At 40.3% G+C, this 18,026-nt stretch overlaps 1 protein-coding gene across 1 annotated transcript in view; it reads right to left on the minus strand.

The window, feature by feature from the left end:
* LOC311149098 (CUGBP Elav-like family member 5) overlaps nt 1–17,735 on the minus strand; it is a gene marked incomplete at both ends in the record, with an annotated part of 36,046 nt that extends 18,311 nt beyond the window's left edge. Inside the window, one exon of the mRNA XM_084186208.1 lies at nt 17,378–17,735. Within this exon, the coding sequence (XP_084042334.1) occupies nt 17,378–17,735 (358 nt within the window). The remainder of the gene's footprint in view (nt 1–17,377) is intronic.
* Between the last annotated feature and the right edge of the window lie 291 nt (nt 17,736–18,026).

Here is an 18,026-nt window from a genome sequence, read left to right on the forward strand (position 1 = left end):
ATAGATTAAATAGATTAATCAAATCTCACATTGTTGTTCACTTTTGCTCAATCTTGCATGCTTTCTCAAACGGCTGTAACTGTATATGCATTCATAAATCAGGTCCTTTCTTGAGTTGGGCTCTGGGATGTATCAACCATTGAGCATCTGAACTTGTGGCTGGTTGTAGGGGGGGGGGTTTGAGTTTGTGTCCCAGCAGCTGCTTCGGGGGGTTGGATCGCAGTGGTTGTTTGCTGAAGTGGTAGTTGCTTGTTAAAAATGTAATGTAATACAATGGCAATTCGGGTTATAGGTTAAAATCCTACGCATGAATGCCGACATTATTACACACATTAATTGAAAATGATGGAAAATAAGATATTCAAGATATTTGAATAGATATTTTTAAATAGCTATATAAATATATTGAGGTGAGAGCATTGGAAATGCTTTTGGCGGTTGACCTGCTTCTGTTTTGTGGATGGCACTATGTGATGTTTTCGATGGATGGGTCCTGGCCCCTCGGGGGCATAGGGATCCGGGGGGACAGGGGTGGTATGTTGATCACTGGGATGACGGCCCAACTTGGGATGGGGAGGGGTTTTAGCGGGGGAATTAGTGGAGAACAATTGGAGGGTTATTTAGTAACATTGCAAATATCATTGTATAGCTATATGGACACTCAATCACTATGGTATTTTCTATTGGTACATTTACAAACATATATAATGACAAAGAGATTTGAAATTTGTATCTCATTATGGTATGTGGTGAAATAAGTATAGCCAGTTATAATTGTAATGGCTTAGCAGATAATAACAACAGAAGAACAATATTTACATGGCTCAAAGAGAAGGAATATAATATCTATTGTTTACAGGAAACCCATTCAACAATTCTAGATGAAGTTGCGTGGAAAAAGGAATGGGGGGGGGGGGGGGCCAAATATACTTCTCCCATGGGCTAAGAAACTCAAAAGGGGTGATTGATGATATTAATTAACAGTAATTTAAATCCGAATGTGCAAGTTGTCCAAACAGATACGCAAGGTACAGTGGGGAAAAAAAGTATTTAGTCAGCCACCAATTGTGCAAGTTCACCCACTTAAAAAGATGAGAGAGGCCTGTAATTTTCATCATAGGTACACGTCAACTATGACAGACAAATTGAGAAAAGAAATCCAGAAAATCACATTGTAGGATTTTTAATGAATTTATTTGCAAATTATGGTGGAAAATAAGTATTTGGTCACCTACAAACAAGCAAGATTTCTGGCTCTCACAGACCTGTAACTTCTTCTTTAAGAGGCTCCTCTGTCCTCCACTCGTTACCTGTATTAATGGCACTTGTTTGAACTTGTTATCAGTATAAAAGACACCTGTCCACAACCTCAAACAGTCACACTCCAAACTCCACTATGGCCAAGACCAAAGAGCTGTCAAAGGACACCAGAAACAAAATTGTAGACCTGCACCAGGCTGGGAAGACTGAATCTGCAATAGGTAAGCAGCTTGGTTTGAAGAAATCAACTGTGGGAGCAATTATTAGGAAATGGAAGACATACAAGACCACTGATAATCTCCCTCGATCTGGGGCTCCACGCAAGATTTCACCCCGTGGGGTCAAAATGATCACAAGAACGGTGAGCAAAAATCCCAGAACCACACGGGGGGACCTAGTGAATGACCTGCAGAGAGCTGGGACCAAAGTAACAAAGCCTACCATCAGTAACACACTACGCCGCCAGGGACTCAAATCCTGCAGTGCGAGACGTGTCCCCCTGCTTAAGCCAGTACATGTCCAGGCCCGTCTGAAGTTTGCTAGAGTGCATTTGGATGATCCAGAAGAGGATTGGGAGAATGTCATATGGTCAGATGAAACCAAAATAGAACTTTTTGGTAAAAACTCAACTCGTCGTGTTTGGAGGACAAAGAATGCTGAGTTGCATCCAAAGAACACCATACCTACTGTGAAGCATGGGGGTTGGAAACAACATGCTTTGGGGCTGTTTTTCTGCAAAGGGACCAGGACGACTGATCCGTGTAAAGGAAAGAATGAATGGGGCAATGTATCGTGAGATTTTGAGTGAAAACCTCCTCCCATTAGCAAGGGCATTGAAGATGAAACGTGGCTGGGTCTACACCGCCCGGGTATCGAAGGAGTGGCTTCGTAAGAAGCATTTCAAGGTCCTGGAGTGGCCTAGCCAGTCTCCAGATCTCAACCCCATAGAAAATCTTTGGAGGGAGTTGAAAGTCTGTGTTGCCCAGCGACAGACCCAAAACATCACTGCTCTAGAGGAGATCTGCATGGAGGAATGGGCCAAAATACCAGCAACAGTGTGTGAAAACCTTGTGAAGACTTACAGAAAACATTTGACCTGTGTCATTGCCAACAAAGGGTATATAACAAAGTATTGAGAAACTTTTGTTATTGACCAAATACTTATTTTCCACCATCATTTGCAAATAAATTCATTAAAAATCCTACAATGTGATTTTCTGGATTTTTTTTCCTCATTTTGTCTTTCATAGTTGACGTGTACCTATGATGAAAATTACAGGCCTCTCTCATCTTTTTAAGTGGGAGAACTTGCACAATTGGTGGCTGACTAAATACTTTTCCCCACTGTAGATGGATTATTTTAAATATGTTATTGGACCATAAACAAATATGGCTCATTAACCTTTACGGACCAAATAATGATGATCCACACTTCTTTGAAAATATATATAATAAATTATCGACCTTGCAAGCAATTCAAGACTCTATTATTATGGTGGGAGATTATAATACCGTTTTAAATAGCTCAATGGACCGTAAAGGAAATCACACTACAAACAATCACCCTCATGCTCTTAAGGAAATTGTGAATGTCATGGATACATTAGAACTAGTAGATATATGGAGGCTTAAATATCCTGATCTAGTGAGATGTACATGGTGGAGACTCAATCAAGCTAGTCGTCTTGACTACTTTCTTATGTCATTCTCGTTGGCACCAAAAGTTTAAAAAGTGTTGATAGGGGACAGAATGCGGTCGGACCATCATATAATTGGCATATACATTACTCTTACTGAATTTCCACGTGGGCGGGATATTGGACATTTTATCAAAGCCTATTGGATGATAACTTGTTTTTAACTAGGACAGAGGAATTTATAACTGATTTTTTCCGACATAACATAGGTACAGCAAATCCCCTTATTGTATGGGACACCTTTAAGTGTGCCTTTAGAGGCCATGCAATTCAGTACTCATCTCAAAAATATAAGCAATTTAGGTCAAAATAGTCCACACTAACAAAGGAAATAGAAGGTCTAACAGAACAGATAGATAGCAATAAAAAACTGTAACATAGAGGCTCAGAATAAATTAGAGGAAAAACAAAAATAAATGGAGAAACGTATTCAAGAAAGATCAAGTGTAATATATTATAAAAATAAAGCAAACTGGATGGAATATGGGGGAAAATGCACCAACTTCATTTTTAATCTTCAACATAGGAATGCTACCAAAAATAATTTATTGAAACTGGTTAAAATGACGGAGTCACCCATGATTCACCAAATTATATTTTGAAGGAGGAAACAAAGTACTTTAAGCATATGTTTTCGTTTCAGTCGCCTCCATCTCCTCTAACTGAAGCAAGTTGTAGAGATTTCTTTTCTATTAATAATGTAAAATTAACAGCCATACAGAAAGATGAGGGTGAAATTACAGAGGAGGAACTTCTGGATGCAATTAAAGACTTTAAGTCCGGGAAAACTCCAGGGTTGGACGGCATACCAGTCGAGGTATACCAAACCTTTTTTGATATACTCAGAGGACTGTTATTAGCATGTTTTAACCACTACTATGTAAATAATAGATTATCAGACACTCAAGAAGAAGGCCAGATTTCATTATTACTGAAACAGGATACAAGTGGAAAATATAAAGATCCAGTCCATTAAAAGAATTGGCGCCCCTTACACTTCAGTGTTGTGATGCAAAGATTCTAGCAAAATGTATAGCGCATAGAATTAAAAAGGTATTGTCGGACATTATTCATTCTAATCAGACAGGTTTTTTACATGGGCGATACATTGGATATAATATAAGGCAAGTACTGGAAACATTAGTACACTGTGAAAAATCTGGGAAGCCAGGCCTACTATTCATAGCAGACTTCGAAAAGGCATTTGATAAAGTACGACTGGGGTTTAAGTGAGGGAAAAAAGTATTTGATCCCCTGCTGATTTTGTATGTTTGCCCACTGACAAAAACATGATCAGTCTATAATTTTAAGGGTAGGTTTATTTGAACAGTGAGAGACAGAATAACAACAACAAAATCCAGAAAAACGCATGTCAAAAATGTTATAAATTGATTTGCATTTTAATGAGGGAAATAAGTATTTGATCCCTCTGCAAAACATGACTTAGTACTTGGTGGCAAAACCCTTGTTGGCAATCACATAGGTCACACGTTTCTTGTAGTTGGCCACCAGGTTTGCACACATCTCAGGAGGGATTTTGTCCCACTCCTCTTTGCAGATCTTCTCCAAGTCATTAAGGTTTCGAGGCTGACGTTTGGCAACTCAAACCTTCAGCTCCCTCCACAGATTTTCTATGGGATTAAGGTCTGGAGACTGGCTAGGCCACTCCAGGACCTTAATGTGCTTCTTCTTGAGCCACTCCTTTGTTGCCTCTGATTGAGAGGGGGTCAAATACTTATTTCCCTCATTAAAATGCAAATCAATTTATAACATTGTTGACATGCGTTTTTCTGGATTTTTCTGTTGTTATTCTGTCTCACTGTTCAAATAAACCTACCATTAAAATTATAGACTGATCATTTCTTTGTCAGTGTGCAAACGTACAAAATCAGCAGGGGATCAAATACTTTTTTCCCTCACTGTATAAGCATGAAGTAGAGGCCTAAGCATTGTTGTTCACTTGTTTACTCCAATTAGGGAGGGGATGGTGGGGTTGGAAATTATTAAAGGGAAATATATATATTTTTAAAGGATATGTATGTATGTATATATGTATGTATGTGTATATATATATATATATATATATATATATATATATATATATATATATATATATACAGTGGGGAGAACAAGTATTTGATACACTGCCGATTTTGCAGGTTTTCCTACTTACAAAGCATGTAGAGGTCTGTAATTGTTATCATAGGTACACTTCAACTGTGAGAGACAGAAGTGTACCTATGAAAATCCAGAAAATCACATTGTATGATTTTTAAGTAATTCATTTGCATTTTATTGCATGACATAAGTATTTGATACATCAGAAAAGCAGAACTTAATATTTGGTACAGAAACCTTTGTTTGCAATTACAGAGATCATACGTTTCCTGTAGGTCTTGACCAGGTTTGCACACACTGCAGCAGGGATTTTGGCCCACTCCTCCATACAGACCTTCTCCAGATCCTTCAGGTTTCGGGGCTGTCGCTGGGCAATACAGACTTTCAGCTCCCTTCAAAGATGTTCTATTGGGTTCAGGTCTGGAGACTGGCTAGGCCACTCCAGGACCTTGAGATGCTTCTTACGGAGCCACTCCTTAGTTGCCCTGGCTGTGTGTTTCGGTCGTTGTCATGCTGGAAGACCCAGCCACGACCCATCTTCAATGCTCTTACTGAGGGAAGAAGGTTGTTGGCCAAGATCTCGCGATACATGGCCCCATCCATCCTCCCCTCAATACAGTGCAGTCATCCTGTCCCCTTTGCAGAAAAGCATCCCCAAAGAATGATGTTTCCACCTCCATGCTTCATGGTTGGGATGGTGTTCTTGGGGTTGTACTCATCCTTCTTCTTCCTCCAAACACGGCGAGTGGAGTTTAGACCAAAAAGCTCTATTTTTGTCTCATCAGACCACATGACCTTCTCCCATTCCTCCTCTGGATCATCCAGATGGTCATTGGCAAACTTCAGACGGGCCTGGACATGCGCTGGCTTGAGCAGGGGATTTTAATCCATGACGGCGTAGTGTGTTACTAATGGTTTTCTTTGAGACTGTGGTCCCAGCTCTCTTCAGGTCATTGACCAGGTCCTGCCGTGTAGTTCTGGGCTGATCCCTCACCTTCCTCATGATCATTGATGCCCCACGAGGTGAGATCTTGCATGGAGCCCCAGACCAAGGGTGATTGACCGTCATCTTGAACTTCTTTCATTTTCTAATATTTGGGCCAACAGTTGTTGCCTTCTCACCAAGCTGCTTGCCTATTGTCCTGTAGCCCATCCCAGCCTTGTGCAGGTCTACAATTTTATCCCTGATGTCGTTACACAGCTCTCTGGTCTTGGCCATTGTGGAGAGGTTAGAGTCTGTTTGATTGAGTGTGTGGACAGGTGTCTTTTATACAGGTAACGAGTTCAAACAGGTGCAGTTAATACAGGTAATGAGTGGAGAACAGGAGGGCTTCTTAAAGAAAAACTAACAGGTCTGTGAGAGCCGGAATTCTTACTGGTTGGTAGGTGATCAAATACTTATGTCATGCAATAAAATTGAAATTAATTACTTAAAAATCATACAATGTGATTTTCTGGATTTTTGTTTTAGATTGCGTCTCTCGCAGTTGAAGTGTACCTATGATAAAAATTACAGACCTCTACATGCTTTGTAAGTAGGAAAACCTGCAAAATTGGCAGTGTATCAAATACTTGTTCTCCCCACTGTATATATATATATGCGGGGGGAAAAAAGAAAAAAAAACATATGGGTGATTGGAAGTGATGCAGACAATTACATTGATGGAAGTTACAATCTATCTGCAATATTAAAGCTGATACACCTCCTAAAAAATAGAGATTTCTGAGGTCCGGATTGGATGCATGTAGAAACGGTCCCATTACGGAGAAGATCCTAGCTCCATATATGAAATTAAGGAAATGCGCATCTGGAGCATGTCTACTCCTTATATCTAATAAAATGTCAGATATCCTGAAATATATAGATAAAGATATCCCCTGTTATTGACCCTTTTCACCCAGTGCAAGCATGTTGCTAAAAGGTCACTGAATAACAGCCTTCAAAGATGCCCGGAACGTTCCACAGTGCAACATGGTAATGAATGTTGCTAGGTGCAGGAAATCAATCAATTGAAAAGGCCCTCTCAGTGGATGAGGAGAAGTGGAGTGAGAGCCAGGTAAGTGTGTTGCCAACGGACACTGGTCTACTACAGCAGAGCCAAAGGCATACAGGACTACAGCTCATCCTGAAGTCAAGGCCCACCGCTCTTGCCCTGTCTGAGCCAGTTGAACCATAGAGTTTCTAAACCCAGCGGTGCAACATCGTGAGACTTCCAGGAACACTTGTGAAACAGACCAAGCAGACCAGGCCAGGGTTTGGGGTTTGAGAAGTCAATGAGAAGTGAACAATTATTCTTTAGTTGTTCATTTTCTCTAAATCTAAAGGCAAAACCTAGATTCGAGCTGATGTCTTCAGTAGTTGAACACGTTATTACTCCAACCTCGTGAAAGTGACAAACTGACACATTTTCGTAAAAAACAACTTTATATCGAAGGAGTACCTTTGATTTGACGGCCTGCACATGCGCAGTTCGGCTCGCGACGACCGTTAGACCCTATGATGTGTTTCTACGCATGCGCTTCGCTAGCCAACGTCGCCATGACATCTCCTACAAGTGTCATCTGGGATTTCTATTGGAGAAGCAGTTTCAGTCTTCATACTATACTGTCTTTGGTTGAACTGCTGCATCTTTTATGAGGAAACCCTGTTGCTTATTACAATATTTACAGACATCGGAAGGTTGAGAACGGAGCTCGTTCATTATATTAGTCTGGTCTAGGGGCCTTCAATCAGTGCCCAGACTCATGTAAACATTGGGAGGTATCGAAAATTCTAATTGGGCTTTAATCCAAATGTAGGTGAAAAGTGAGATCAAACCTAAACAGGTTTTTGGGGTTTCTCTTTTTTTCTTAATTTGGCTTAAAGCCCACTCTAACCATGATTTAATAATTCATTAATAATAATTAATATTGTGTGTCCCTGTCGGGAAATTTGTCTTGCATCTCAACAAACAAAAGCACAGCATCACCAATAGGTACATAAATACTGTACATACATAAATCACAAGCAATAACTACAGCAGACAACACATTTCTGGGAGGGGGGGACGGGTTGAGCAGTTATTTATTCAATTGACTTATACTGGTGGGAATGAATGATTTCTGGGCTCTGGTTGTTTTGTAAAGAGAAAGATGGACTCTGTATCAGCGGCCTGATGGTAGGAGTTGGTACTCCTGGTTGAGTGGGTGTGTCAGGTCGGTGGCAATTCTCGCTCCTGCCTTCACCACTCTCTCCAAGAACAGGGCTTACATGTCCTTGAGATTAACTCCATTGATTGTGATTGACAGCTTTAATATTTTGTGTAGTTGGCTTTTATTTGTGATGGATATCTGATTGTACCAGGCTTAGAAACAGAAAGTGAGAACACTCTGAACAAAGGATGTGTAGAATATGGTTATTCTTAAATTGACCTGATATTTATTTAATCTCCTTATGAAATACAGTCATTGTTGTCCCTTTTTGTATATCTGTTGTGAGTTTGCAGTCCAGGAGCGTTTTGAGTCAATTAAATCAAGGAAAACGCCTCTCATCACCCCTAGAACACAATCCACCATGTTTTTCATCGGCAGGGACTGGGAAACTGGTCTGACTTGAAGGAATTATGGATGGCGCTAAATACAGGGAAACCTGTTTCAGTCTTCCAGAGATTTGAGACTGGGACGGAGGTTCACCTTCCAGCAGGACAATGACCCTAAGCATACTGCTAAAGCAATACTTGAGTGGTTTAAGGGGAAACATTTAAATGTCTTGGAATGGCCTAATCAAAGCCAAGACCTCAATCCAAATGAGAATCTGTGGTATGAATTAAAGATTGCACCAGCGGAACCCATCCAACTTGAAGGAGCTGGAGCAGTTTTGCCTTGAAGAATGGGCAAAAATCCCAGTGGCTAGATGTGCCAGGTTTATAGAGACATACCCCAAGAGACTTTCAGCTGTAATTGCTGCAAATGATGGCTCTACAAATTATTGACTTTGGGGGTGGTGAATAGATATGTACGCTCAAGTTTTCCGTTTTTTTGTCATATTTGTTGTTTGTTTCACCAAGAAAATGTTTTTGCATCTTCAAAGTGGTAGGCATGTTGTGTAAATCAAATGATACAAACCCCCACAAAATCCATTTTAATTCCAGGTTGTAAGGCAACAAAATAGGAAAAATGCCAAGGGGGGTGAATACTTTTGCAAGCCATGGCTCTGTTTATGGTATGTACAGGTAACTGCCAAAATAAAGGAAACACCAACATAAAGTGTCTTTATAGGGCACCGGGCCACCACGAGCCGCCAGAACAGCTTCAATGCGCCTTGGTATAGATTCTACAAGTATCTGGAACTCTATTGGAGGGATGTGACACCATTCTTCCACGAGAAATTCCATCATTTGGTGTTTTGTTGATGATGGTGGAAAACAGTGTCTCAGACGCCGCTCCAGAATCTCCCATAAGTTTTCAATTCGGTTGAGATCTGGTGACAGATGACCATGGCATATGGTTTACATTGTTTTCAGGCTCATCAAACCATTCAGTGACAACTCGTTCCCTGTGGATGGGGGAATTGTCATCCTATGGGGCTTTTTAATAATAATAATAATAATAATAATAATAATAATAATAATAATAATAACTATTTGTATAGCGCTTTTCAACACACCCAGACAGTTGTGAAGAGGGCATGACAAAGCCTATTCCCCCTCGGGAGACTGAAAAGATTTGGCATGGGTCCTCAGATCCTCAAAAAGTTCTACAGCTGCACCATTGAGAGCATCCTGACTAGTTGCATTACTGCCTGGTATGGCAACTGCTCGGCCTCCGACCGCAAGGCACTACAGAGTGTAGTGCGTACGGCCCAGTACATCACTGGGGCCAAGCTTCCTGCCATCCAGGACCTCTTTACCAGGCGGTGTCAGAGGAAGGCCCTATAAGTTGTCAAAGACTCCAGCCATCCTAGTCATAGACTGTTGTCTCTGCTACTGCACGGCAAGCAGTACCGGAGCGCCAAGTCTAGGTCCAAAAGGCTTCTTAACAGCTTCTACCCCCAAGCCATAAGACTCCTGAACAGCTAATCAAATGGCTACCCAGACTATTTACATTGTCTCTTTTACGCTGCTGCTACTCTCTGTTTCTTATCTATGCATAGTCACTTTAACTCTACCTACATGTACATATTACCTCAATTACCTCGACTAACCTGTGCCCCCGCACATTGACTCTGTACCGGTACCCCCTGTATATAGCCTCGCTACTGTTATTTTACTGCTGCTCTGATGACTCCTGAGTGGCGCAGTGGTCTAAGGCACTGCATCGCAGTGCTAACTGTGCCACTAGAGATCCTGGTTCGTATCCAGGCTCTGTCGCAGCCGGCTGCGACCGGGAGACTCATGGGCGGCGCACAATTGGCCCAGGGTAGGGGAGGGAATGGCCGGCAGGGATGTAGCTCAGTTGATAGAGCATGGCGTTTGCAACGCCAGGGTTGTGGGTTCGATTCCCACGGGGGGCCAGTATAAAAAAAAAATGTATTCACTAACTGTAAGTCGCTCTGGATAAGAGTGTCTGCTAAATGACTAAAATGTAATTATTTGTATTTTATTTTTATTTATTAGTTATCTATTTTTTACTTAACACTTATTTTTCTTAAAACTGCATTGTTGGTTAAGGGCTTGTAAGTAAGCATTTCACCGTAAGGTGTTGTATTCAGTGCATGTGACAAATAAAATTTGATTTGATTTTTGTTACAAAGGGATTCAGATCCTAAAATATTACAACATTTAATAAAAGCACTAACAAAGAAACAAAGACAGGAGGAAGGAGAATCATACATTGAAATCATACATTAAAAGCATCTTTATAAAAGTGTGTCTTCAGCAGGGATTTAAAAAGAGGCACTGAATCTGCAAACCTGATCTCCTCTGGCAGACCTTTCCAAAGTCTAGGGGCCCTAATGGCAAATGCCTGGTCTCCTTTCGTTTTCAACCTAGACTTTGGAATGGTCAACAGTGCCCTGCCAGAGGATCTCAGGCTGTGTCCTGGCTCGTAGGGAGATAAAAGATAGATATAGGATGGAGCTAAACCAATTATTTAAATATACACTAGATGAATTACAGGGGCCGCTGTTTTGAAGCCACCGCACCTCCATCTTGGCACTCCACCATCGTTGCTAAAATTATTTTGGAAGCTATAGAAATGCATTAATAAAAATGCATTTATTAATGTCTACATTTGTTTTTGCCACGTTTATTCTATTACAGACATCTTAAAGGGATAATTCGGCATTTTGGCCCTTAATCTATTTCCCCAGAGTCAGATTAACTCGTTGATACTATTTTTATGTCTCTGTGTCCAGTATGAAGGAAGTTAAAGGTTGTTTCGCGAGCCAATGCTAACTTGCGTTAGCGTAAGGACTGGAAGTCTATGGGTATCTGCCAGCTAGATAGCAATTACGCGTCCTAAATAGCAACTTCTTTTAAAACTGCACGCAGAGACATAAAAATGGTATCCACGAGTTCATCTGACTCTGGGGAAGTAGATAAAGGGCCTCATTGCAAAAATCCCAAAATGTCCTTTTAATGCATACTTTTAAATTATGTTATGTGAGATAAACATAAAAAATAAATAAATATATAAAAACATTTTCTTTAAAGTATACTTTTTTGAATGTTCTAATGTTACTGTTCATTAATCAGGAGAAAATCCAACATTTGATGTCAGCAATACACATGTGATGGGTAGCTACGCTAGCTTGGTCAGTGGGTGTGATTTGTAAATAAAGCTGTGTGTCATACGTCTAGCAGTGAAACTGAATGTTATGATTGTGGATGATGTCACCAAGGGGAAGCATGTACAGGTGGGAAAAAGATGGGGCCCAGTCCCTGAGGGACACCATAGTGAATAGGTGCTGGGGACGATACTGAACCACCCATGCTCAATGAGAAACATCTGCCACATAGATATTGTCACGAACGTTGACTGATGACTCGTGGAACCAAGGCGCAGCGTGATAAGCGTACATGTTTATTTATATAGAATAAACACAACGACAAAACAATAAACAAACGATACGTGAAGTCCTGAGGTTACAACAACACAAACCTTTACGGAACAAGATCCCACCAACTAACTGGTGCCAACAGGCTGCCTAAGTATGGTCCCCAATCAGAGACAACGAGCTACAGCTGCCTCTGATTGGGAACCACCCTGGCCAACATAGAACTAAACGATCTAGAACAAAAAACATAGAAAACTAAACATAGAAAATCCACACCCTGGCTCAACATTTAAGAGTCCCCAGAGCCAGGGCGTGACAGATATGACCTGAACCAGTCGAGGGAAACGCCGGAGATTCCCACCCACTTCTCCAGACGGTCAGCAAGGATGTTATGATCAATAGCATTAAACCCGGCACTGAGATCCCAAAGAACTAGAATAGAGCATTCACCGGCAGCCAACAGAAGGTCTTTACTGAATTTCAATAAAGCAGTTTCCGTGCTGTGGCATAGCCATGGTAGCCAAAAACAATGGGCAACTGGGCCTGCCCAGCATTTTTATACATGACACTAAGCATGATGGGATGTTCATTGCTTAATTAAGGAACTACACCGGTGTGGAAGCACCTGCTTTCAATTTACTTTGTATTCCTCATTTACTCAAGTGTTTCCTTCATTTTGGCAGTTACCTGTAAGTAAATTTGCTCCCATCTGTTTTCCCAGAGGGGTTCCTGTCATACCTTGGCGCAGCACTGTGATCCTTAGCTCTTTCCATATGAGTATCTTCAATATGGAGGAGAGGGGCATCCCTTTAAATCACATTAGCGAGGTTTGGAAAGATTACTAGATTAGTTTTGTCAACACTCTGGTACAGTTACATAATCTCTGTGGGGATACTGGTCTTGTCTCTTTTTAATTGCATTTGATTTGGGTGGGCCTATATGCTCTTACAGAACTGTGTAGCTTGGATCTGCCTCCCTCCATCTCTCCTTTATTGCTGGGCTACTACCCCCACTGTGGAGCCCATCCATCAGAGTGAGGAAGAAAGAATGTAACTTTAATAAATATTTTATTAGATTATTCCTATGATTTAATGTGCTTCTGACTAGCTAGAGTCTACGGCAATATCTTTGGTCCATTTATAAATGCATTAACACAATGATCCTCCCGACACTAGCTTAATATTGATACTCAGCAGGCAGATGGGAGCAGACGTGTTTGTATTGCCTGTCCAGTATGCTGAATCACTCCTGCCACCCATCCTCCTCCTCTCATCAAATGTGTGTGTTTCCGTCCTCACAGCTAAACCTGTATCTGTATTCAAAATCAAATTTGCAAAGATTGACACCCCTATGCAACAATAACCTTCTAACTAGCCACAGAAAAACACAGAAAAATACATTCAAAAAGGCTTTGGATGCTTTTCTTGTGCGAGTCCGCAAATCATTAAACTGCCAGCACACCTAAATCAAGAAAAATAAAATTGCAACCTCCAGGTAGCCTTCACACACACAGAGAAAAACTAATATTAAACTGAAAGCCTGTTGTGTGAGTGGAGCCTAATTAAAACCAACGGGAGAAGTTTTCACTGTGAGTGATAAATCCAACATCAGGAAATAGTCTACCTATTAATACCAATTGGACGACAATAAATGGCAGGCCATCGACAGTGCAGGCAGAATAAATCATTTGAAGAGCGAGACTAGACTGCATGTTTAATTGGCAAAGGCAGCCACTGTTTAGGGAGACTAGCAGTTGATCACCCGAGAGGCTGAAGCTTCAGACAATGCACATTTGCTAATCCTCTCGAGTCAAGTTATTATAGCCACGCATTATTATCACGCTCCACAAACAAATTCCTTGTTTTCCCTGATGGATTACCAGAAAGAATCGGTCGAAGGGAAGGGAGGGAGGAAAACAACAGACTACAAATATAATGTAAATCAAAATGACACAATATGACACACAACAACTACTCAGTATATGTAAGGACCTTTTTTGGTTCAATGAACACAATTTTGCTTCTCTGGAAAGTGTGTGTGTGTGTGTGTGTGTGTGTGTGTGTGTGTGTGTGTGTGTGTGTGTGTGTGTGTGTGTGTGTGTGTGTGTGTGTGTGTGCACGTGTGTGTGTGCACGTGTGTAATTTTGAGGAATAATTATACTATTAGATGACATTCATAATCCTTTTTGGTTTATAAAGCTTAGACAATAGAATAACCAGTGAAGTGCAGAGGACTAGTACTAGGATGATTTCTTACTGGAAATTGTGTGGCCAGGATTTATTACATTCCAAATAAACTCATTCAACTAAACCCTGGCTATTTGACATTAATGAATAAGAATATAAATTGACTCTGACATTAATATTTTGGGTCTGACCTCTAAAATTATTTACTTGAATCTGAGTACTAATCATTTGTATTAATGTTTGGAGAACAAGTCACCTAATCTATTAAATTAGTTGATGAGATAGGTAATTAAATTAGATTTTATTATCACATAATAGCAGAGACGATGCTTGTCATATTTGAAAAAGTAAGTGTTGACTAACAAGAGTAATCCTTGGTTGTACAATATTTTCATATCTAACTTCCAAAAAATCCACAGAAATGGCAATGTTTTACCTTTAGTAATATTCATTCACTAATTAGTTTGAGGCAAAATGCCTATGCGACTTCCTTACGATAAAATAACAAAGGCATAAAGTTAACAGGGGTATGTACTTCAGCCCCGAAGGCAAAAACCCACAGTACTAGGAATAAATGCAAAAAATACTTGTTATTGAAAGCTCTTACATAGAACACTTTCAGGAACTTGTTTTAATTTACAGTAACTTTGTAAAATGTTATGATAAAATGTGACAAATTGATTAAGCTAATCATATTCAAATTAAAGAGCTAGAACCTGTACATTGTAAACTACATTTACATTTTTTGTCATTTAGCAGACGCTCTTATCCAGAGCGACTTACAGGAACAATTAGGGTTAAGTGCCTTGCTCAAGGGCACATCGACAGATTTTTCACCTAGTCAGCTCGGGGATTAGAACCAGAGACCTTTCGGTTACTGGCACAACGCTCTTAACCACTAAGCTACCTGCCGCCCCAAAATGCACACTTCCCCAATGCCATCCAGACACCAAGATCTAAAAACACTCATTACAATGACACAATTGTGATTAATTATAAAATATAATAAGTTATAATTCCATCCAAGTAAATTCAAATATGCACCATGTTAGTTGAAAGATGATATTTCCATCAATGGGAATTGGGCCCCCGTCGCTGTCCATGGTCCTGACAGCCCAAATGCATTGAGCAGGAAAGGATATGGCAGAATCGGTTGACTTGTGACTAGCTGTTGTCGTTACGAGTTTTGTCAATGTACAATTCAAGACAATTCAAGAAATTCTGCTCATATATTCCATAAACATGCCACCATTCAAGGCCTGACTTCAATTATAACACAAAAGTTTGTTGAGAACCAAGTACTGCAATCATTATACAATGCAGTGCAATAACGTTTTATTATTTACACACAACTACTGTCTAGTGTGTGAGGTTGAGAAATACTCCTAAAGGTTGTTGGTTTGAATCCCTGAGCTGACTAGGTAAAAAATGTGCCCTTGAGCAAGGCACTTAACCCTAATTGCTTTGGATAAGAGCGTCTGTCAAAAGTGCCATTTAAAAGATGACCTGTGATGTGTATATTTCTTAACGTCACATAGACATTCACCTGCTAAACAGGGAAAGCCTTTATCTCAGACCTTTAATTTGGTCACAAGTCAACCGATTCTGCCATATCCTTTCCTGCTCAATGCATTTGGGCTGTCAGGACCATGGACAGCGACGGGGGCCCAATTCCCATTGATGGAAATATCATCTTTCAACTAACATGGTGCATATTTGAATTTACTTGGATGGAATTATAACTTATTATATTTGATCATTAATCACAATTGTGTCATTGTAATGAGTGTTTTTAGATCTTGGTGTCTGGATGGCATTGGGGAAGTGTGCATTTTGGTTTTACACTAAATACAAGGAAGTAGGCTATGTAGGCTTAATGATCCTCTGTAATACAGTAATATCAAGAAGCCTTAGTTATTGGTGGCTACAGTTTCCATGAAGATGATGATGAGGATGATGAAGATGATGATGATGGACGATTCCCTTACACTGACGATGATGAATAGGGCAACGTCGTTCAATATCATAACCTAATATACCTCCAAGCTGAAGTTAAATAATCTCCAATCTGAAGTTAAATGGCTTCCATGACTTCCCCGACTGCATTAGAAAACAAACATCGAATCTTAAAGCTGCAATATGTAACTTTTGGGGCGACAAGACCAAATTCACATAGAAATGTGTGTTATAGATCTGTCACTGTCATTGAAAGCAAGTCTAAGAAGCGGTAGATCTGTTCTATAAGCACTATTTCTATGCTTCCCCTTCTTAAAGTTTTGTTTTTGTGTCTTTTACTTTCGGGTTTATACACCAGCTTCAACAGCTGAAAATACAATATTTTTGGTTATGGAAAATACATTTCACAGCGGTTTAGATGGTACAATGATTGTCTACACTATACTTGCTTGTTTTGTCACATAAACTGAAATAGGGCAAACAATTAGAATTTTTGCAACCATGAAATGGTGGAGAGGTTTCTGCATAGTGCATCTTTAAAGGGATAGTTTGGGATTTTGGCAATGCAGTTTGAAGGAAGTTGCTAACTAGCATTAGCGCAATTGCTAACTTGCGTTAGCGCAATGAATGCTAGCTGTTCCTGTAGACTTACAGTCATTGTGCTAACCCTAGCAAAACAACCTCTAACTTCCTTCATACTGGATGCAAATACATAAAAATGGTATCCACAAGTTCATCCGCCTCTGGATACTTGAGCAGCACATGGTGTGATGTTACAGAAAGCATATGGATAAATAAAGGATGCTGCCCCTACCTAAAAGATGGGACAGTCAAGGGGAGGCGCTTTAAGAATGTATCCCTTTTAAGCGCCTCTGCCCCAGTTCTGAGAGAGCGTTATGAAAATACAATTACATTGGATACTTTCTATTAAATATTAACACGTTTGAAATTTGTAAACACTCAAATCGTTTGGATGTGTATGCGTGAAACCAATAATGTAAGCTATAAATCAGCGCGAGACCACTACAACTATGAAATCTCCCTACAACTATGAAATCTCCCTATGACCACTACAACTATGAAATCCCCCTATGTGCATGCCCATTGCCACGTTATAAAATGTGGGAACATGAGACCACGAGCATTCGTAACGATGATTACAATAGCCTAGGTTATCACGTTACCTTTGTGCATGCCGGTGTATCGGTCCTTTAGAACAGTCAGTTCGTGGATTTTTCCGAACTGTTCAAACAGAGGATTCAGGTCCTTTTCCTCTAAGTTCCGCGGTATCTGCCCGACAAACAGCTTTATGGCATCTTGGTCTTTCATATTGCCGCTCTCCGGATGAATGGAAATGGATTCTGACCCGTTCATGGGTTTAGCAAATGTGATCTGAGAGTACTGGTGCTGGTGAGGGATAAGTAGTAGTTGTTGTTCGGTCGGTGGTACCCCAGGTCCAGTGAAAACTAGGCTTGTGTGAGCGGGATGGGGCTGCTGTGATTGCTGCTGCCTTCTTGTTTCAGTCTGAGTGAATCTGGCCATTCTGAGCTGGGAGCACACTAGATAATAATGTCAACACACACGCACTGAGAGAGAGCAAGCACTCAGCTGAAAACAGGCTCACTTTCTATCCGACACACAATACTCTTCAGATAGCAGCACTAACGATGACATCACTTTCCTATGATAATGAGGAAACCTTCAAAATAAACGCCCGCATTTCAAAACATTGCAAAACTCATTCAAAATATATAACATTTTAATCAATGTCAATTTTTATTGTTCTTATAACCAAACGCAAGAAGGAATTTATGGGAAACATTTTGTATATGT

The sequence above is a fragment of the Coregonus lavaretus genome (assembly GCF_964263955.1).
Source record: "Coregonus lavaretus genome assembly, chromosome: 21".
NCBI lineage: Eukaryota > Metazoa > Chordata > Actinopteri > Salmoniformes > Salmonidae > Coregonus > Coregonus lavaretus.